General features: G+C 42.2%; 2 protein-coding genes across 27 annotated transcripts in view; one reads left to right on the top strand and one right to left on the bottom strand.

The window, feature by feature from the left end:
- The first annotated feature begins 10,090 nt into the window (after window positions 1–10,090).
- The window catches only part of RyR (Ryanodine receptor), a 33,186-nt gene continuing 20,578 nt past the window's right edge, over window positions 10,091–22,698 (top strand). For 20 of the 26 annotated variants that reach the window (XM_012281329.2, XM_076538337.1, XM_076538336.1 and 17 more), the window contains exons 1-15: window positions 10,091–10,261; window positions 12,866–13,228; window positions 17,689–17,793; window positions 18,408–18,506; window positions 19,297–19,311; window positions 20,064–20,141; window positions 20,201–20,276; window positions 20,357–20,469; window positions 20,531–20,730; window positions 20,892–21,074; window positions 21,143–21,314; window positions 21,386–21,555; window positions 21,712–21,836; window positions 21,906–22,276; window positions 22,345–22,676. In XM_012281329.2, coding sequence (XP_012136719.1) covers window positions 13,175–13,228; window positions 17,689–17,793; window positions 18,408–18,506; window positions 19,297–19,311; window positions 20,064–20,141; window positions 20,201–20,276; window positions 20,357–20,469; window positions 20,531–20,730; window positions 20,892–21,074; window positions 21,143–21,314; window positions 21,386–21,555; window positions 21,712–21,836; window positions 21,906–22,276; window positions 22,345–22,676 — 2,093 coding nt within the window. In that variant the 5' untranslated portion in view covers window positions 10,091–10,261; window positions 12,866–13,174. The remainder of the gene's footprint in view (window positions 10,262–12,865; window positions 13,229–17,688; window positions 17,794–18,407; window positions 18,507–19,296; window positions 19,312–20,063; window positions 20,142–20,200; window positions 20,277–20,356; window positions 20,470–20,530; window positions 20,731–20,891; window positions 21,075–21,142; window positions 21,315–21,385; window positions 21,556–21,711; window positions 21,837–21,905; window positions 22,277–22,344; window positions 22,677–22,698) is intronic. The other 6 variants (XM_076538320.1, XM_076538342.1, XM_076538321.1 and 3 more) reach the window with 1 other exon arrangement.
- LOC143265541 (uncharacterized) lies at window positions 13,812–15,439 on the bottom strand. The gene is made up of 2 exons (XM_076538344.1): window positions 15,279–15,439; window positions 13,812–14,507 (listed from the first exon to the last, which is right to left on the bottom strand). Exons 1-2 carry the CDS (start codon window positions 15,317–15,319, stop codon window positions 14,117–14,119), a joined length of 432 nt encoding a protein of 143 aa, XP_076394459.1. The 5' UTR covers window positions 15,320–15,439; the 3' UTR covers window positions 13,812–14,116.

Raw genomic sequence — 22,698 nt, 5'->3', positions numbered from 1 at the left:
GTCACCTACGCTTCCGCACCTACTTACGTTCTCCTGAATGCAAAATGAAGTTAATTTGCATTGAAACAACATGCTGGTTCGCACAAAATCTATAATGTTCTATATTTTACAAAGGATTAGGCATGCAAATTGAACAGTACTGTCAAATTATTTATCACATAACAGGTGTTGTATAACTTTAGTCAAAGGGCCTCGAGTATTAGCTCACTATCGAAGTTAAACGGAGACTAACGATCGCCTAATGCACACATTGAATTTCACTATAGACACCAATGTCAACGGGTTAACCCTTTGCGGGCCAGTGTCCACTCGCTACGTCACGAATCCTGTTTAGAATGGTGCTTTCTAATTGATACTCAACTAACGGCAGAACGTTGACCCCTTGCCTTATGATTTCTTTGTCAGGTCAGAACTAATTACAGCTACAATGTTGAAGCAGACAAATAAAGTTGAAATATGTCAACGTTATGTCATGGGTCAAACTAGAGCAACGGGTTAAAGCATTTAATGTAAAATAAAAAATTTCCCTCGCTATCTTGATAGCATTTTTCCCTGCAAGTCGCTTGCATATTCAACTTTATTCCCGTGGATTTGTACGTTAATTACACGAAACGCTGCTTGTAATTCCGCGTTCGACGAACGCGTAAATTAGTTCGCACGCGCGTTATTACCTCTCCTTCAATTAACAAGAGCATCAGCAGAACAACGCTGGTGAGTTCAGAATTACAGATGTCCCGGGTATGAACGTTAAAAAGGGAACGTGGTCCAAGCAAAAATGTTTCTGCACTTCCTCGTATCATTCCTTTTCTCTCAAAGACCATGTTTCGCTAATGCGTCGCAGCTTTCCTCCGCGACGTAAAGCACTCGCGCAGGATCACTTCGGTGCGTTTTAATCACGCACGAGAGCTTCATGATGACTATATCAGTTGGTCGTGTTCGCTCCGCCGTAAAAGCAACCGGATAATACGGTGCTTGGTTCCTTTTCAATATCCGCGGCTTCGGCTCGTAAATGAATTTACGATTTAACGTGCCGTAATACGTAAGTTTACACCGTCGTTAACGAGTAGACCTCTGGCCACAAAAAAGCCCTCCGCTTCGAGCGGAAAATACCTCCAAAAATTTTTAGACCAACCCCGAAATAACTTTCGTTCCATGAAAATAAATAGAACGAACTCGTTGACATCGCGTACTCCAATTTGATTACTTTTCGACATGAAAGATACAGAAATTGAAAATGGATATGTTTTCATGGAACGAGTTGTACATTTTTCGAATCGTCACTTTGATGCATCGAGCAACTTCGCTATGAGCAGCGTTAGATAGCCCCGCAATAAATCACGCATTCAGTTTTTATTCGGCGAAGCTTCATTGGATAACCACGCTTTAGATTTCTACGCTTTGAATCTCCTGCATTCACACGCTGGATCCCGCACTCATTCGATATCCACGTGTCAAATATCTGCGCGTTAGATCTCCCCGCATTTCGTCGCGTGTTGTATAGCCGCACTTTATTTATTTAAAAGGTAGTTATATAGAGGCACCGTTTGCTCGATTGAAATTTGAAAGATGTACCGTATCGAGCAAACACCGTCGTCTGAAATGTGGAACATCAGAGAATATATTCGCGGTGGTCGATCCGAAACTCGCGACTTTCGGAAACTTTGCTCGCATCCGAAAGCATACGTACATCTACGTTATTTCGCTGCTTGTGAAATTGAATTGTCGAGTAACTTTGAAAAATTTCATCCATCGACGATGTTCCGGGAAGATACACTATTGGATTATTTCATATCGCCTTCGCGGAATCTATTAACGATGAACAACTGAATTTTCGAACAGTGGAGAAAATGCCGTGAGACTGATTTGAACTTACTGTAATGTTGTTAACTAATTAACCCACTTTCAATACCACTGCACCGTGATGCACCGTTTTTGTTCTCGGTTTTTTCCTAACCGAATCGCAAGCTTCGAAATGGCATGTTACGTGTCAAATAAATTGATTTTGACATACGAAAATTCATCGAATGCTTGTTCTACTGTCTATCGTTCAATTCTGATCGAAATAATTTTGGAATAAAAGGTATTTTATTTTAACGATTCTTTTCCTCTATAAACAATTATTTATCAGAAATATGAAGCGCATAGCCTTTGAACGGTGTATTAGAATGTCGGTGATTGTGGTAAAGAGAGGAAGAAAAGTTTAGCAGGACGTTTTAATAAAAAAAATTTCAGTTGCAGTCGAGGCTGTCGACGCGTAGCGTCTGTGGAAAAAGCAAAAATTGGGGCAGGTCCGCGAGATTGTTCGTCGAAAAGGAGCATTGGAAACGGAGTACGAAGTATTCTGGCCGGGTTTCGTGGCATCAGCCTTGGCACACTGGAAACGGAGAAACTGGTGTCTGCACGAAAATTCCGCTTTGACTACAATGGCCCGAGGGTTAAGTACCGCGGGCACAACGGACATCGTCGTTCTAGAACTCGGCCAGTTAACCCACCGCTCGAAGCTTTCGCTTTGCAAACGGCCAAAGCAGAAAATCTACTTTCGCCAACTTTTCGATCTTTTCGCTATCCACTCTGTCCCCCTTTCCACCTTTTGCTTAAGTAAAGCGAACGATTTCATTTTTGAGACAACGCGAAATTCCGCTCGAATCCTCTTTCTCTTCTTCGGGGCAAGATTTCTTTGCCGTGGGAACAATCTGGGTCAAACTTTGCCGGCAAAGATTTCCCCCGGCCGGCGAGACGCGCCGCAACGGACGAAAAAACCACGAAATTTATTCGAATGTTCTAACGCGTGTTCTTTCGCCCCGGGCGTTGTTGTTGCCCTGCGAGAAAGAAGGAATGCCATATAGAATTTCGTTCGGTTTACGATACTCGAAGGATTAAAACCGTAGATTGCCGGCACGAAAAAGAACTACCTGTTACAACTTTTCGATTCCTTTTTTGTTCTTACCTATTCCCCTTTGCCACGAACGAACGTTTAACCGACCGAACGGAAGAAATTTTCGAATCAACTCGCTGCGAACACGAAACACCGTTTCGTTCGATCCCGAAAAAGAAAAAGGGCAAAGGGAACCACGAAATATTATTGAGGTGAATTAACTGCACGGAACCTCGTCCAGTTTGATCGACAGTTTCGATGTTGATTCATTAAACGACGATGTACGTTCAAATATTGTGCAGGTTCGCGCGAAATATTATTCACGGAAGTGATCCTCGATGAATCGATTGAAACGATTCGAGTTATAATTTCGAAAATTACGTTCGAACACGTTGGTCGCTGAATCGTTCGTGTTTTACGATGATATTAAAGATTAATTACGTGGAATTTATCGGATGAACGAATTCATCGTGTCTGCCGATGTAAAGCGGTATTTAAAAACCTGTTTGTGCTTCGCTGGAATATTGTTTAATTCGTTACCAAGTTTTACCGATTTTCGAATAATATCGTTGTTGCCAATCAAGTATAAATCCTTTAACAATTCAATTGTATGCTCACGATTGTTTGCTCGCTAATAAAATATGTATATATAAACACTCGACAAACGCGGAATATTCCCCGATAATCTATCTCGGTGTGAATTTCTTTACCGCGGTTTAATTATAAACTTTGATTACACAATTCGATTGTGAATTTTAGCGAAAATACGAAGCAAAAAGTCCGTAATCTGTTTATCGAACAGCTGCAATTTCTAGGCTTTCAGATAAATGATGTGTTTCACTAGTGTCGTATTTGTACATCTTGCATCCTTTCTTTCGTGCATTTCATTCGCACGGTAATACATTTTAATAATCACGAATAAAGAGAATACTGCGAATCGGGAGGCATCCTGCGAATATTATTATTCTCAACAACGTTGAATGAAAACAAAGCACGTTCTTACAATTCTCCATAATATAATTGAATCCTCTCATTGATTGTTAGTCCTTTGTCTATTAATACATTGGCCTAGTTTATGAAAGTAATTAATAATTTATTTTTTAATTTCGCGTTTCAATTCACTGTAACGAATTGCGTTTTCCGTTTTCAATCATCCGACTAAATTAAATGCACGGAAGCGTGAATTGCGGTTAAAATATTCGTCCGTTGGAACGCTCGATAATTAGCATTGTTCTCGATCGAAGATGTAACCAAGCCAAAAGTAGTTTGTACGTGGCATGCAGAGTACTCTTATTATTCAATCGAACGAGCAAGCCGGTGCCAAGATTCCCAGTCCACTCTCAGAAACCTTTCTAACCGTACTCTCTATTTCTTTCTGGTCGTACAATAAATTCCTACGGCCACTTTTAAGGCGTTCCACGGAAAAATTTTTCCCCGAATTATGAGTAAAATTCGGGCCGGACCACGCGCGAAATTAGATTTAAAGGCACCGGCGCGCTATGGAAACAAACAGGAAGGATCAAAGAACACTTAAACCCGAACACGCTTTAATTCGACATGATTGACGACGATTAATACGGGGAAGGAAAGAAGGATGAAACGGGTGCGGATGAAATTTAATTTCGCGGCGGGATTCTACGGATCGACGCGAACTGGCAACGAGGGAACGAAAGCGGAGAGATCTAAGAAGATAAAAGGCGTTTCGGGGAAAAGCGATGTTTAAATCGCGGTTAATAAAACCGCATGAATATTCAGTAACGGAGGTTGAATTGAAGTTACCGCGGAATCGAAACAAAAAGGTCAGACGGATTTGCCGTTTCAGGTGCAGGTCCCCTCTGGAAAATTGAACTTCCGAAATCCAGCCCAGATTATTCGTTTTTTCGCGTTCATTTTAACTCGAACGTCGATTTCGAAATGGAAGTTGCTCGATTAAAACTCCATCGTACGCGAAACTCCTTTCCATTTCCGCTCGTATTTTTCCGTGCTTACGAGGGCATTAGTCAATATGCACCACTCGGCAAATAAATTTCTAACAATTTAAAGAGAGCCCCGGTTTTACTTTTAACCGGCTCCTATTTACCGCGAACGAATAAATAAAATATCGCGGATTTATCAGGCACCGGCACTTGAGTAGCGCCAAAACAACGAGAACGAACGATTCATTCGGACGAATGCAGCGACAGCGATGCAAAACTGACGGCAATTTCCGTGCAAGTATTTACGAGGCTGTTTATCACGGAATTTTAAAAGCGTTCAAGCATTCGTTTAGCCCCCACTGTCTTGCAGTTTCCAGGAAAATTTACCGCGGGCCACGCAGACAATTTTCACGATTCCACGTTTAACATCGTGCCAGGACCCGTTTCTGTTTCGCTCGGCCGACGATTGGCCAGGAAGCTTTTAGCCCGAAAGCAAATGGATCAACATCGGCTAGACGAGTCACGGTCGAATCGAAAGAAGGATTCCTCGATATTTCAGACATCGTCAATGGCTATCGGCCATCGAAATGCATCACGGTGCTTGCTAAACAAATACCGGCCATTTACAGATACTTCGTGAATTTAAACAGATCCTGCGAGGAAACTTATCCCAGTCTTTTCAACGTTTTCCTCTCTTCTCTTGGCTCAACGCCCTAATCTTCCTTTTTGTTTCGTAAATTCAAAATTTGCTCTAGTAATTTATACCTTCTAGCTCTTTAAACTCTTATTTTAACTGTAATATTTTCTTCGATATCGCTATATAAAAAATAGCGGTCTCAACGTTAGACTTTCGATTGCATTCAGAAGGCAGCGGTGAGAAGTTCCTTGGCATGTGAAAGTTGTAAACGCGTTAATATAAAGTGTTTACATAATGAAGAATGAACAGTATCTAAAATCATGAAGTAATTTAAGGAGTGTACATAATGAAAAATTATGTACACAATGAAAAACGAACAGTATCTAAAATCACGAAGTAATTTAAGGAGTGGTACAATGGTAGTAAGATTGCGTCGGCATCATCGCGTACCGACGGAGTGTCGGAAACCTCTGTTGGCTCAGCCGGAAGTGACGGAAGCGAAGAGACGAATAACAATTTAATTGAAGTTGTAGCCGTCTGGCAGTTTCTAAACTCACCTCTATTCGTAATTAGGCTTGCGGCCGGCCGTGGGAACCGTAGTTAAATAATTCAATTCGCCGTGTCTGCGTGTGGCCTAAGGGCTTCAGGATGTCTGCCACCTGGTGTAACGAAATTCCCGGTATATTGGTAACGGGGTATTAGGCAGTTGTTACAACATAAGTACCAGCCGTGGTACGTAACACGGTGATAAATTATCGTGTCTACGTTCGTTGAATCGAATGCGTTGCGCGTCGACGGTAACGATAAAACTCGCGCACGAATCCCCCGAAGATAATGGTGTTTCCATTCCCACGTAACAAGATGATTAACATTTCATTCGAGAGAATACACGGTCGCGTTTGAGTCACGGTTCAATCCGTGCAATGTATTCGATGGTACGCATCCCCTGGACGTGCAGCTTGTTTTCGCGGTGCTTTATCGAGGAACGCGATAAATTAGTTATTACTGTGCTTATCTCTATTCATAGGTGAACTTTCCGCGTGCACCTGAAGTAACATGCAATTTTACGTATCTGTACGCCGACGAATGTAACTAACAAAGAGCAAATAATCGGAAGGGTCATTGCGACAACGCGATAAAACGTCGGTGATAACCGAGAGGGTAACACGGGTCTGTAGACAAAAGCATTTTGACAAATTTATATGCTAATCCCGTGTGGTTGACGAGTCCGAGATTAACTTTGTACTCCAGTTAGCAGTTGCCAGCCACGATTCTATTTTCTCCGACTGCTCAACGAAGTCGGTTGCCACTTCATTTACGGACATGCAGAAATGACGCGAACGTTATTCCGCCGGGTCAAAAGTTCATTGCGGATTGGACAAATTTGATTCGTGGTTTGCCGACCACCGTGCGTAGAATCACCAACAATGAGTCAAAGAAATTTTTTCCCGAAAAGTTTCCTTCGTTCCAGCAAGCCAGTATGCCATTTTGAAACCTCTCGAATTTCGCGATAACTTTTGGAAGATCGAATCCATTAAATCGACACAGTTAAATTACTATAGGAACAAAACCTCAATATGGTACTTTTCATGAATTTCACAATGTTTCTCTACACACTCGATGTACGAAACTCTTTCGTTCAGTTGATGAGTCTACCTATGGACACGCGCCTGAAGATGTCTATGTATTATCTTGAGAGGGTGAAAGTTGAAGACTCGAACTAGTTATAAAGTTTGAAAATACGTTTCTGAATACGAACAAAGGCTTAAGATTCAACGAAACGGAATCTTGCAAGAGAAATTTCGAGGGAGACCGATGTTGAGACTGCTACGTTAAATTCGTATCCAGCGAGAGTGTATCCTTATTTCTGCTAGCTTGCAGAAGAAGTTCTTAGACAGCGAAAATTAAGGTCAACGAGGAAAATGTCGTGGCCCCGTGTACACCATCGGTGTTTGAGAAGTTTTATTGTTATCTGAAAGTCTCTTGTTACCGAGTCGAAGGGAAAAGATTCCGTAGGTTCATCCGGTGAAAATCACTTTCCACCCTTATTCTGAAACCCAAATTTTTGTATTCTTCCGAAAATCCTAGTTGCTACTTGAATCGATTCGAACGATACCTATTCCAACCTCGTTTTATTTAATCGAAGAATATTTTGTTTTAAAACTTGAGCCGCAATTCCGATAACACGATACCGCAACGTTCAATTATTTTATAAACAATTCTACGCGCGTTTTAACCAGCTTGAAAACAATGATTCGTTCCGGGTGAATGAAATATCCGCGGAACGTATGGATCTCACACTGATGACTGTAAATTTAATTTTTTCCATAGCTATCTTTTTTACTTTTTTTTATTATTCGTTCTGCCGTGGATACCGCAGTTGGATTGTTAACAATAACGCGATGAAATATTAACTTTCACGACGGGTAAACACTTGGCGTGTTACTCGCGGAATATTAATTTGGTAAAAAAACACGGAAATACACAACGATAGCCTCCGTGCGGTCGCGTACATCACGGCAAAGTGAATTGTACAATTTATACGTTTCTCGTCTATTCATTTCCATTTTTATCGGGTCACGCCGAGCGTCCGGTTTCTTCGTCGGGTGCAATTAATGAATGCAGAGGGTGGTTACCGTAAGGCGCCTATAGGAATACTTTATTCATAAGCAGAAATCGGAGCGGTGTTTAAGCGACACTCGGACAAAATAGTGATAGTCACCCACCGATTAATTCATGGTACAGAGTGTACATAAAATCTAGCAAAACTAGTGACATTTTGCAAAGGTACCTATACTTCAAAATGTCAGAATTTCTAGGTACGAAAGTTCCGAAGTTACAAAGATCCCAAAGTTCACACATTTCTAAAATTTAATATTGTAAAGACCCAAAGTTCCACTGTTTGCCTCGTTCATTTGCGAAGGGTGTAAAATCTAGAGAGAACGTAGAACCTAGACTAACAAAAAAATACAGTGTAATGGAACTTTTCAACGATCGAGTATAAAAGAACCATAGGATGTTTTAATTTCAAATTTCCACCCTTAGTCCGTATATAAATGATGCAATTGCCTTCGGTGCAGACGGGTGAAAATAAATTACGTCCCTGGGTGGTATCCACGGTGTACAGGTTGAAACGATCTTGCAAATTTATTTGCACGAAGAAGCGGGAAAGAGTGAGTAGACATTCCCCAGTTTCGAAAAGGCCCGGCAATAAAGGGATCACTCGGGTCAGGTTAAGACGATTTATCGTCTACCAAAGTTTGCCATATTCGATAAAAAAGCCACCGTGTATCTGTCGCTACACACCACCAAGAAGGAAATGCGGACGGATCGGGAACAGATAAAGTCAATAATTCCTAGCGTCTGACGCGTGGATTATTGCTGGAGTCGCAGAAGAATCGCAAGACCCAGGACTCTAAGGCCATCCATTTGTCAACGATGGTTTACGATTGAACCGTGCCGTTTTGAGTCTTCGAAATTTCCTATTTATTTCGCTCCAAATTCGTCTTTATACTTTTCAAGCTTTTTGCGCTTCTTCATTGTTTATTCGTTGCTTACAGTTTAAATATAATGTACCGAATAAAATTTCACAAATAAAAATTTTGTACTGCAGTTCTTAATAAATTTTTATTAAAGAAAGTTGTCAAATTTATTTTCCTATCATAAGAAATATTTTCCATTGTTTTAATTTTAGAAAATTTTCAATATATCAATTTATACAAATTTTTGAAGATTTTTTTCAAGTTATGTTTTAGTCTGCCATCTATTGCACGCTCGTTTCAAAGAAATTCGTTCCACTTTATTCTTAGCAGGAGATACCAGCAGCCAAGAAAGACGATCGATATTTCAGGCTTACCCTCTGTCGGTGGTGTTCCATCGCGGAAAACTCCACAAGCGACCACTGTTGGCTCTTCTTGGACGTCGCTCAGATTTCTCCTCCGCTACAGTAGAATTTGGCAATCGTAGTAACGGCGGGCAAATGACGAAACTGTAACTCAAGCTCGATGAAATCTGAGAATGTAGCTGCAATTTGTGCCCATTTGTTGGATACGAAGGAATTAAATAAATAAATGAATCTCCAATTTTAACATCTACTATTTATTATTAATTACGTGTAAAACAGTTTTAAATCCAAATGTAGAATTCATATGCAGCGTTTCTATTTTAAAAAATCACCATCCGAATTTTGGAGCTGGAATGAAATAGAAAATGGTTCAGAGCTCGAGTATGCTTGAAATTGGTTGAAAACTTTCGAAAGGGTGTTTCGAATATCCAGCAGTACTCGTATCCTCGTTAGCCCCTCGTTTCAACTTTGACCCAATTGCCAAGGATATGTAATACCGTGACCACATTGAATAGCGAAGTAGCTTCCTCGGCAGGCCAGCAGAAATCTTATAAACCTACTCGATGCTATACGTTCTGATGGATAGTAGACTAAGCTACGTAATTAATTGTTCGCATTGTGTCTGTAAAAATTTAGTGAAATAAATAAAATGTCAGGTATCCTTGGAATAATCTCCTAACAAACTCTCTCGGGGACATTAACGACGCGTTTTACGTACATCGCGGAGAAAAAGCGACTCGTCGCGCGAGGATAGCCAACGCGGGCTCGGCTCGAGGCTGAAAATAGCCGGGTAGAGCGGCTCGCTCCATTCCGCTCAGAACCGCTCGAGCCTCGATACGACTATCGTCGGAGGGGCCCGACCATCGACGAAGAACAGGAGGATCCAGCCACCCCAAAAAACTGATACGACCCTCCTCGTTCGATCCAACTCGATCATCCAATCGAATTCGAAGCGGGTGTGCAGTGACAAGTTTCTCTTTCCATACGAGGTGAATCTCGAGTCCAATTTTCTTCCTCTTCGTACAGTGAAGTAAAAAAGTGACCGAAAGATCGCGAAGTTCGAAGGTAATGCGGTGTGTGTTACCGGTTGCATTGCGGACACCCGGGAGACCAATCGACCTCGATGCATTTGCATACGATACGTGCATACGCGAGAGTGTGTGTGCGTGTTCCAACGTACGGGCGCGATACGCTCTGCGAGCTTTCGAGAAAGTTTGTGCTTGTTTAACTGCCATACTTTAATTTAATCAAATGATTAGGAAGAGAAACGATCACTCTATCGCTAATTGGAATTGCAAAACGAATCCTTAATCCGGCTAGAAACCCCTCGTGTTATGATTTTATCAACAGTTGTGGACAGTTCACTCGTGCGATGTTCAAACTGATGATAATAATTAAAATGTGTATACTTTTTTACGTTCTCGAGTATAGAAATTATAATTAGAATAAGGTAAAGGGGTAAAGTTCATGGCGAACCCCGTTTAAAAATGATACTCTAATGCCTCTCATAAAAGCTACAGACGAGTAGATCGCGTTAACACGGTGTCAGTCATTTATACAATCAATTTTATGGAAAAGACTACATTTCCATTGGCAATGTAACGATGGAATTTTCAACTGTTGTAACGATGACAGAAGTTTGACCCAAAGTGCAACGTTATATGATCGTACAAATCGATCGAGCAAAGTACATCGTAGACGATTCTCCACGGTAGATTCTGGCAAGTTTGAAGAAATTGCGAAACTTTAGTTTCGAGACGAATACATTGACGCGATTTTGTCCCAATGACAAGATGTATTTTCTCGCTGCGGCCCGTGAGAGTTGTCGGAGGAAATATTTGATCGTTGATCCGTTGCCAGTGGTATATACGGCCAGTCGTCGATACGGCGAGGCTCGAAATCTCGCGGCTCGATCTCGATTCCTGAATCGCGTCGAATCGGGACGATCTTCCGCGATATCCTTAACCTTCGATTAACGCGTTACAGTTTCTAATTCGAGTAGAAGCACGGCCAAGCGCACACGACGACTCCGTCGAGTGGTAAATGCATCTATTTCTGCCCCGTTGCTGGAAATAGATACGAGAATGAAATAGGTCCAGCTCGGCGTGCGTTTGTTCGCGTTTGCGAGCGAGATTTTGTTGTCATCGACGTTATTTAAACGGTTCAGTCCCAGATATCGATCGAGATGAACTACTTATGTTCAGCAGTTTAATTGTTTCCTTACACCAGTTCTCGAACTTAAATTGCGATAAAGAAGTAACTGGTTCACTAACTCGCGCTTTAACGACTTGAATTATTCCGGAAGTAACGTGGGAGATGACCGGCTGCTCCGAACTATTTTTACTTGAACCCATCAAACGGTGGATTTACATCTAAATATACGGGTTTCCTCGGGGCTTAATTGACGCACGTTCACGCATCGCGACAATCGTTACGGAAATAGGAAAACCGATAAACGATTCACGGTATTGCAGTTAACGTTATCGTTCATTTTCTGCTTAATTAATTTGTTCGCCCGCATAGCGGATTTTTGTGCCGGATGAATCAGATGTATCAACGGCCCAACATTTTAAACTAAATATAATTGCGGAATGTTCGAATTGCCTTGAGAAAACTCGAAAGCACGCGTAGCTATTCTATTTTCATTACTATAGCGATGACCCGCTAATATTTCATTTCCTTCAATCTTTTATTCGAAAGTTGTTAAGTGCTTCAAAGTTCTGCAAGAATTAGTTCGAGTAACTTCGCGTGCTTCTACTTTCAAACGTAATAACAACGTAACAGCGATGTACACATCGTGCAGGCATATTTAATCGAACTAAAAATATACGATGAATCGAAAATCTTGACTGAGTCACATATGTTGTATCGTTTATGAAAACGTTCCCCCAATTTCGATGCTACTACTTCATTCTACAAAACCATTGATCTTGCAACTTCACCCTAACCCAGATTCTCCGAGATTCTGCCATTATTTCGTGCAATTCGAAGCGTCCAAACAATCGGGAGTATTTAATCTTCCAGCGTTGCGAAAAATAAAAGCAGCACGAAAAGCTCGCTAACAAATACGTTCCAATGTAACGCTGATACATTTCCTAACTTTTTCTGTCTCAAACCCATCGATTTCCTTGAGATTTCTCTCTACCCCAAAATTTCCAGAATCTCAATCCCGTAGAATACAATCCGCCACCGGAATCCCTTAATTGCTAACACCGCAAGAAAAACGATGCGAAGTTGTATGTTCCGCGTTAATCCGATCTAGAATTTGACATTGCTACCCCATTCTCCAACACTTTATTTCGCAAATCCATCAATTTGCGAGAGATACTGGTTCTTGTGTAAATACGCCCATCCAAAGTGTAACGTCGCTGCGAAATGACCATTCCCGAAATCCCTAGACTCCGGAACATTCCTGAAGTGCTCCAGAGCATTCATGTAGCTCGTTGGTCGCGCGAGGCAATCGTTTAATTGGCAGTATCGTAAGAAAACACGGTAAAACGAGATGGTTAGAGCAGGGTTAGAGCGTATCGCGTCCGTAACGACGGAATTTCGAGCATGCGGAATTTGATTGAAGTAAAGGAGCGCTTGCGCAGGTGCCGTCGAGGGCGGGAGGCAGCCAGCAGTCAGTAGTAGTGGTTGATCATTGCTGCACCACCGGAGGTTAGGACGTCGTCGGCACCGTGGTCGTCGTCGTCGTTGTTGTGGTCGTGGTCGAAACGTATACCGGGCCAACAGTGTCACCGGAGGGAGAAACATGTCGAACCGTGATCGTGTGTGACTATCGACCCCATTCACTACGAGGCTGGCTAACGCGATAACGAGAGCCGACATCGCGGAGGAAACATTGCAAGAGGGAGGCGGTGAACGGGCTCGTCCAGGTTACGTGAAAACGTACCGACGGGATGGCTGACAGCGAGGGTGGTTCCGAGCAGGATGACGTATCGTTCCTCCGCACGGTGAGTCCCGGTTAAAATCGATCATTTATCGGTGTTCGTTGCACAGTTGGATTCCCTATGATCCAGGGATTACGAGGATTCTTTGCGTACGTACCGGAAATCGCGAGTTCCGTCGTGCGCATACCTGGTCCGTCAAGGATCACGTGGGAGCGTCGAAAAGCGCGGGTCTTTATAAGAAGGAGCACTTTCATAATGAGATGGCCTGCGTTTAGTTCAAGTTTAACGTCATCGAGTAAATCGTTTTTGATCGATAACGAGCGTGTTTACGGTGGATGTAAGGCTCGTAGTCTTGCATAAAATCGCGATTTTCCGTAGCAAAGGACGAGCAACGAGGGGTAGAGGAATTCAATGAATCGTGGAAGCACTTAAAGTTCTCCCGCCGAATGACCTTGACCTCGTTCGCGGCCCGCAAGGATCAAGCGGGTAGCATAGTGACCGAGAGGGTAACTGCAGCCTTGAGCTTCCGTAAGCTGCACGCGCTCGATGCTCGACTCTTTAATACCTGCCCCCTAATAAAAATACATCTATGATGCACGCGGTCCTCTTATCGGAAACGTTTAAAGCCGACACGCGTGTGTCCATCGATTTTTTCCTTTCCTCTTTGCTCTGCCGACGACAGAGCGGCGTATATTTTGTTCCATCGAATACAATTTTCTTTGATGTAGATTTTTAAAAAGGATACAAATGGCACGAGAGCGAGGGACAAAGAATTTTAAGGTCTGATAAATCGATAACAAAAGTTGAGTTGGACGAATTACACGTGTTCGGTCGCGACCTTCGAATTTCTCCTCGTTTTTCTACAGTTTCCAGCTACGAACGGCCTTCTGGTCACGGTCTTTTTACTTTTCGAGAGTTCACGCTGATTACACTTTCGTTTTACTTTTCTTATCAACCGCGTCTCGCACGTCGTCGTTGTACTCTCCGAGCGAGTCTGATGTATTTCCTTTTGCGGTCCTTGGGTAGCGCGCACCATTTCCTGCCCGCCTCGCGGGCCACTTGCGTTACGCGTTTTCTTCCGGAGCTTCTGAACCACATTTCTAAATAGAATATGAGGAAAGGGTTGCTCGAACGGATCAATCTTCGCCTCCTGCGTTTGGGCTTGCAGATACACTTCGACTTGCGGCGACGTCTCCTCTTCGGGCGAGGTCCGCATCCCCTGATCTTTGATCTGCTCCTCTTCCTCCGGCGAGGCCCGCATCCCCTGATCTTTGATCTCTCGGTCACTTCACCGATCGCGCTGGGGTTAAATTCCTGTTGAGTGTCTTGTTGCTTCAGGTTTCTATAAATAGAACGATCAACGTTGCTACCTTTTCGAAATCCTCTTTGCCACCAGACATTTATATAAGATGTTTAAACTTCCTCGAAGACATTGGCGATTATATATTTTGCACAAACAATAGTATTGCTAATTTTGAACCAAAGAGGGTTTGGAACCTTTTTCTACGTTTGGGATCGTAAAAGTTTCAAGGCCTTCGAGGAAATAACAAACCGGTGAGTTTTTCGCAGGTGGGCGCGGTAAAAAACAGTTATTGCTTGTTACGTGTATAATCCATCACGAAGAGGAACGAGAGGAATTGTTCTCTAATAAAATTATACGATATCGCGTATCTCCGTTCCTCCTCTTGATTAAAAGATGTTAAACCGGCATAAACGACATTCGTGACTCGGAAACATGACGCGGTATCGATCCTCTCTCTAATTTCCTGTTGTTCGATGGAATGCAAAATTAATGGAAAACTGCAGAGAACAAATTTGACGAAACATGTTCGTCGGATATTCCAGCGGGACGATCAGCGTGCCACGAATCGATTATTAGATGGTAATATATCGACCAGTTAATCCGTTGACCCTGTGCACGTGAGGTTAAACTCGACCATACAGAACACGTATTCGATTCCATGTTCGTAAAGTTGTAGAAAAACGTGACTCGATAAACTTCGATCGAAAACAATCTATTAAAGGTAGAACGATCGCTCTCGTTCGCTGCGAGAACATTTCGTTTCCGAATTAGTTTTTAAGAGCTGCACTTATGGGATTACACGAGCCTCACCTGTCTTCCGCCGGATTTTCGTAATTGAACGTTTCTTCCATGTTCAGTGGTTGTGTTTTGATGTTGCGTTTCACTTGAGAATTTGATATTTGTGTAAAACCTAAATTGCTGTAATGGCTGAAAACATTTGAAGCGTTCGTCGACCAGTTCACACGTGAGGATTAATCGATTGGACGTCGATACGAATCTAGCGTCACTTCGGATATCTTTTATGAATTTATAATTTGTATTTATAATAGCATGCTATTGCTGCTCCTCTATGAAGAATCATCTAAAATAATTTCCCAATTTTAAATAGTTCTTGTCGATTTAAGAGTTCTCGCATTAAACGCACGAGCACGTGTAATTTTTGCCGTGAAGCGGCAAAGATGTTCGAGGGTAGAAACGTAGACACCTCGAGGCAGACTAGGAGAATTGTGTCGGTGGTTCGCTGCTCTGTAATGATCATTAATTAAGTCAACAACCGTTGGCATCGTACGGCGCCACTCAAAATTATCGTCCACTTTCGTGTAGCGCTTGCACTCGTTTCTTTCGAGCAGCGAGCATTACGACAGCGGTAATTAAAATTACAATTAATTGCTCGTTCAAATCATCCGTACCTTTTTTTACCGTACCGTGTTGCTTCCCGTCGTTCTTCTTTAATGAGCGTGATGGCGGTTAATTTTAGCGATCGACGTTGCATTGTCCCATATGATCAATACTAGTACATATAGGTACCGCTCTTCATTAAAGATTTCATATTGAAAAGCAGACGTTTGAGTGAACAACGTTCGAGTGTTCGAATGCAAAGAAAGCGCCATTAACGTTGCGAAACGATTGACAGGGATTTCATATAAAAGCCTGTAATTGTCAACGCGAGGTGCTTGAGAAGCGCTAAGCTTTCAGAATTAACGGTAGCGTATCGTTGCTAAAAGATTAACGTTACTAATGCATACGAGTACTTGTGTATTCCGAAATTCCGAGATTCCTGTATATCTAGAGCTTCAAATTCCATTATACAAGCTATTACAAATTGAGCTTTGGCAATCGGCGTCATTGAGACAGTCGATGGAATGCAATGCATGCGACAGTTGCGGCGAAAGTAAATGTATAGAATAGCAGCTTAGGGTTCGATTGATTAATCTGTTACAAGTGACGACAGAATGTCACTCAACAAAATCCATTTATAAAACCAAGCAACAAATAATCAACGATTGATACACAAGATATCATTTTATTTTACCCGAGCAAATATTGCGAGATATAAATAATGAAAAAATGTTTCGGGTCAAAGTTGTGCATCTCGTTCGTTTGACCTTGTGACGACCTTCATTGTTACAATATTTTAGTATTGTCAGCAAATATTGAGGACACTGAAATATTGACAGTGCAGCGAGGTCTCCGTGACACGAACAATATGGCGCATACAAATTTTAGTAACCGGAAATCGAGCTCGAACATTTCAAGGTTCGAAATAGTTGAAGCTTTTCTAGAAATTTTGGCGTGTCGAAAACGGCACACAGATGAGTTTCGCGTGCGTTTTGGTCTAACCCGGTAACATGTTATGCTAATTTGCCCTCGTACGGTGCGCTACTTATGCGTCACGCGTGTGGTCGAAAAGGAACGCATGCAACGTTTATCCACGCGAAAAGTATGCAAACGTAATAGAACGGAACGGTCGTTTCGCGGTGGCGGTGTGAATTGTAAATGATGAAAAATGACACGGAATTTTGAGCGATACGCAACACGACAGCTACCAACGATAGAAATAACCTTGTTACGCTACTCCGTTCACCATCGATTCTTATCACGTTCGTGATCGTGTAATCGCGTTAACCCCTTGTTAGTGATTATATCTGCGACGCGACGAAATAGACGCTTTTAGAATAATTCAGCTATAATTTACCGGATATCTCTATCTTCGAATATTTACTCTTCTCCTGTTCTTTGTGTAAAGATTGATCGAGCGATTAACTAGTAGCAAGGAATTAATCTTCTATGCAAAAGATATGCAGAGAATTTATAAAGCAATGTTGCCGATTAAATAAAAATGACCCTGTTAAAGATATTATTTTGAAAATCGCGTGATGCCTCGAGAGAAACGTGACTCATCCATGGCCAAAGTTTTAAACTGGTGTCTCTTAAGTAACATCCAAGATGTGCGTAGTAAAAACAATAGCGAAACGTTGAAAAGCGTTTCCCGGTATGTTTGCGGGAACATGGTTCATGCATTCCTGGTGCGGTCCAAATCGGTTCTGGCAGCGTGTGTAGCATCTGCTGTTTGGCACACGTACTTCAACGTTTCGCAAGGATCCTCGTACTTCCAACGTATCAATGAATCGTTTTTTCAACGAAACGCCCATCGACCTCTTTCCATCAGTCTTAATCCTTTAGCCAAGGATAATTATGCTTATTAAAATTGAAATTACAGGAGGACATGGTGTGTCTCTCCTGCACCGCAACTGGTGAAAGAGTTTGCCTCGCGGCTGAAGGTTTTGGTAATCGACACTGCTTTCTCGAAAACATCGCAGATAAGGTAATTCAAAGAAATATTAGCGATTTAATCCTTCGTGATATGGGTCACTGCTGGCACAAGTAATTGTAGTGCTAAATCTTTCTCGGCTTTTTTGAAATGTTTAACGGCTGACCCAGTTCGGAGGGTTAAGTGCCACTTTAAATCAATCCAAATTTCCACTGAAGTTAATTTTATGCAGGGGTAGACTCTCCTTATAGTTCAAATTTTCACGTACGTTTTTATACCGAATTATCATGGGTTCCAAGAATATTACAAGAGCTCTTATAACTGCATGGTAAATCGCCACGTGTTGAATATCTACATATTATATCAGCATAACTTCCACGAGTTCATCTGAGGCGCTTTGAATTTCATGCATTGAATTGTCACGCCTTGCAGTGCTTCCACCATCATGGAAATCCGCGAAAATCGATGTAATATCAATCTTGGTCAATTGTTAATTTGTACACACTCTGACACTGTAAAGAAAGTCTACTCTTTCTTCGTCATAAAATCCTTACAAAAATTTATGTGTCTCCTACGGACCTTGTGGCACTCTATAAAACTAACAAATAAGGTTACAAAGTTGACCAGAAGAAACGATTTTAATTCTGAACTTTTGCTCGCGGTTGCAGAATATTCCACCGGATCTGTCGCAATGCGTATTCGTAATAGAACAAGCTCTCTCGGTGAGAGCTTTACAAGAGTTGGTTACTGCTGCTGGTTCCGAGACGGTAACGTACCACCCCTTTATTAATTTACATCGTACAAAATATTTTCATCGAACTCCACATCGGTAAAGAAAAGCTTCGTGAAACATAATCATTTTAAAATCATTTTATCGAAACAATCGATGCTGCTTTTTTCCTGTGCAGACGTTCTCGTCTTTGTATTTTTCTCTCCGTTAACAAAAAAGACATGAACCACTTCCATTTTTTAACGCGTAATCAGACTCTCCTCCTCTGCATCGTGCGTGAATCGATCGTTCGACTGCATAGGAGTGGGCCATAAAATTTGTCTGTTTTCGTGTATCGAATGCAAAAGGCTGTCGTCTTTTTTTCTCTGTACATACAAACGTGTATCCACTAAAACCGAACGATGCACTTAGAAAGTAGACTCGCGGTTTTTGACCTGGTCTGCTCCTGACCAGATCACGTTTTTTTCTAGCAGAAAAGTCGAAAGAAAGGAAGAATTTTCTGAATGCATCCGCACGTACCCTTGTCCAAATAATTGTGGCATGCGTCCATGTAGTCGCGTAACAAAATCAGCGAATTGTCTTCTCGTTTATTCGTATTGTTTTCGTCCCCTTATGTTGTCCGATTTTTGTTCTCTTTTTGGTTGCGCATTGACGCGTCGCAATCGAAACATCGCAAACCGAAAAATCATCTAATCGAATCACACTTGACCTATCCTCGAAAGACATCGAAGTGTTTCGTCACTTTACTATCATTCTCTCTTGTCTCTCTACTCTACATTCGTGTTTCGCTAGAAGAAGATTTACAACTCTTATGTTTCTGTTTGCAGCAGCAAGAAACTGTAGTAAGTATACCTTGTTATCACTTCAGGACACTGTTTATATTCAAGCTTTTGAGGGTAACGTCGTTTGTTTTCCATTCTTTGCTTCTTTACCACGTTTCTGTTATGTTGCGCTTTTCACCCTAACTCATTTTGCATCGTTTGAAGTCGCGATTTCGAAACACTTTTCTTTGCGCAAATATTGCTCTAAGTAGTCTCGTCTCGGAAGGTAAATTGTTATAATTGCCTACGGTCTAAGTTTAGCTAGCCTTGACTACGAGGGGATACAGGCGCTTCCGTGATAATGACCTGGCAAAATAAATGGATAAATCCGCTTCTGATGCAAATGGGTTAACACTGACACACACACTTTCGCTTGTATTTGTATGACATCACGACTGCATTTACGGCTGCGTTTCTTTTACGTTCACATTCGATTAATCCTTCTGTGGGCAACTTGCAACTGAAACTGTGACGACTTTAATTTAACAAAGAGCTCTTCCTGGATTTTTCATTCAGGATTCTTCACAATTTTATCTACGAATCTAGTTGCCCACAAAAGGCTAACAAGTAACCGTTCGTTAATCTTTCTGAACATACAGGCATGTAATACACATTTATTGTTGCTATGTTGCAATCGTTGTTTATGGCCTCCTCTTATCAGTATGCTTGTTCACTTGTTCTTTTCTTTTCGTTTTTTCATTTATCTTTTAGAAGTACGTCAGGCGAAACATATTCCCCCCACAGTTTGTCTTTAATAGTTGTCGCAATTTTAGGGAAAAGGTACAGGATCCGGACACAGAACGTTACTTTACGGTAACGCTATTCTGTTGAGGCATCAGAACAGCGATATGGTAAGTCATCGAACGTCCACGTTTTTACATGCTTAAATAATGCTTGCACTTCCCCGCAGTATTTGGCGTGTTTATCGACCAGCTCATCCAACGACAAGTTGGCTTTCGACGTGGGTCTGCAACAGCATTCTCAAGGTTTGACGATGAGATACAATTTAATTAGAACTAATACCCGAATGGATATGATCATCTCACGTGTTCGATGAATGTGTTAGGGGAGGCTTGCTGGTGGACGGTTCATCCTGCATCGAAACAGAGATCAGAGGGTGAGAAGGTTCGAGTCGGTGACGATCTTATCTTGGTATCTGTAGCCACTGAAAGATACTTGGTAAGCAGGATCGATAAAAATAATAACGATAAAATACCTTGCGTAATCGATTCTCTTCCAGCACACCACGAAAGAAAACGACTTGTCGGTAGTGAACGCCTCGTTTCACGTAACACACTGGTCAGTGCAACCCTACGGTACTGGAATTAGTCGAATGAAATACGTCGGTTATGTATTCGGCGGTGATGTACTGCGATTTTTCCACGGTGGCGACGAATGCCTCACTATACCGTCCACGTGGAGCACGGCGCCAAGTCAAAAGTAAATTTCGTATTTTAATCTTCCCAAAATCTAGCTAACTTTTCGATGATACACCGCGTGGTTGTTTTCATTGCTCATCGAGATAATCGTTCTTACCGATAATTCGATTATGGGCTAGAGTAACTCGACAGGGCTTCAGGCATTTAATACGCTACTTACAGTATAGTGATCTACGAGGGTGGCAGCGTAATGAGTCAGGCGCGATCATTATGGAGACTGGAATTAGCTAGGACAAAATGGGCAGGCGGATTTATCAACTGGCTGCACCCGATGAGGATCAGACACTTGACCACGGGACGTTACCTTGGCGTGAAAGAGAACAATGAACTGTACCTGGTCGATAGGTAAGCACTGGTTAATAGAAAAGTTCAAAGGTCAAATCGTGACGTACAAATTCGTTTGCTGCCCGAAGGAACGAGGCAACGATCGAGACGTCAACGTTCTGGCTACGACAAGAGAAAGATGACCAGAAAATCGTTCTCGAAGACAAGGACCTCGAAGTTATCGGTATGCCAATTATCAAGTACGGTGACTCTACCGTCATCATGCAACATGCGACTACTTGTCTCTGGGTCTCGTACAAGGTAATCTTTTCATTTTGGAATATCTTCAAAGGTTGTCAAGTCGATATTAAATTTTAATAATCTTGATGCAGTCGTACGAAACGAAGAAGAAGGGCGTAGGTAAAGTAGAAGAGAAACAAGCGGTCCTGCACGAGGAAGGTAAAATGGACGACGGTTTGGACTTCTCCCGCTCGCAAGAGGAAGAATCCCGCACAGCTCGCGTGATTCGAAAGTGTAGCAGTTTGTTCACCCAATTCATCACGTGAGTGTCTATCGATCATTCCTGACGGATTCGTTCACATTAAAACATGAAATTAAAAATGGTAGAGGCTTGGATGGAACCGTACAGAGCCGTTACAAACCGAATGATAAATTAACGTGGACAAGCAGATCGTTAAAAGGACCGAATATGTTTTAGAGGCCTAGAGACGCTGCAAGTAGATAGAAGAGCGTCTATGTTCTTCCAAAATGTGAATCTGAACGAAATGGTGATGTGTCTGGAAGACTTGATTAATTATTTTGCTCAGCCTGAAGACGACATGGGTAAGTAGACATCTTAACGAATTTAATTACGATTTAAAGGAGGAATACTGAAGGGCTGATGCGTTACAGAACACGAGGAGAAACAAAATAGATTCCGAGCTCTGAGAAATCGTCAGGATCTGTTCCAAGAGGAAGGCATACTGAATCTGATCCTGGAGGCCATCGACAAGATTAACGTCATCACGTCGCAGGGATTTCTGGTGGCACTTTCGGGGGACGAGAGCGGCCAAGCGTGGGACCAAATTTCCGGATACTTGTATCAATTACTGGCAGCCATCATTAAAGGAAACCATACCAACTGCGCGCAATTCGCTAACAGCAATCGACTGAATTGGCTGTTCAGTCGATTGGGTTCGCAAGCTTCCAGCGAAGGCACCGGAATGTTGGATGTACTTCATTGCGTGCTCATCGATTCTCCCGAAGCTTTAAACATGATGAGAGTAAGTGCAAACTTGATCAAAATACCAGACTCTCGTGGAACCGTTATCGAGATGCTTTCTCTTTATAGGATGAACACATTAAAGTCATAATTTCGTTGCTGGAAAAACACGGGAGGGACCCGAAAGTGTTGGACGTTCTCTGCTCCCTCTGCGTGGGTAACGGCGTGGCGGTTCGTTCTTCCCAGAACAACATCTGCGACTTCCTGTTGCCTGGCAAGAACCTTCTACTTCAGACGCAACTGGTCGACCATGTTGCGAGTGTCAGGCCGAACATATTCGTCGGTAGAGTCGAAGGTTCCGCGCTTTATCAGAAGTGGTACTTCGAAGTCACCGTCGACCACATCGAGCAAACGACTCACATGATGCCTCACTTGAGGATCGGTTGGGCGAACACTGCAGGGTACGTTGATCTTCGATTCTCT

The sequence above is a fragment of the Megachile rotundata genome, chromosome 12 (assembly GCF_050947335.1).
Source record: "Megachile rotundata isolate GNS110a chromosome 12, iyMegRotu1, whole genome shotgun sequence".
Lineage (NCBI taxonomy): Eukaryota > Metazoa > Arthropoda > Insecta > Hymenoptera > Megachilidae > Megachile > Megachile rotundata.
Note: the sequence above shows the minus strand (reverse complement) of the source record. Positions and strands in the feature narration are given on the sequence as shown.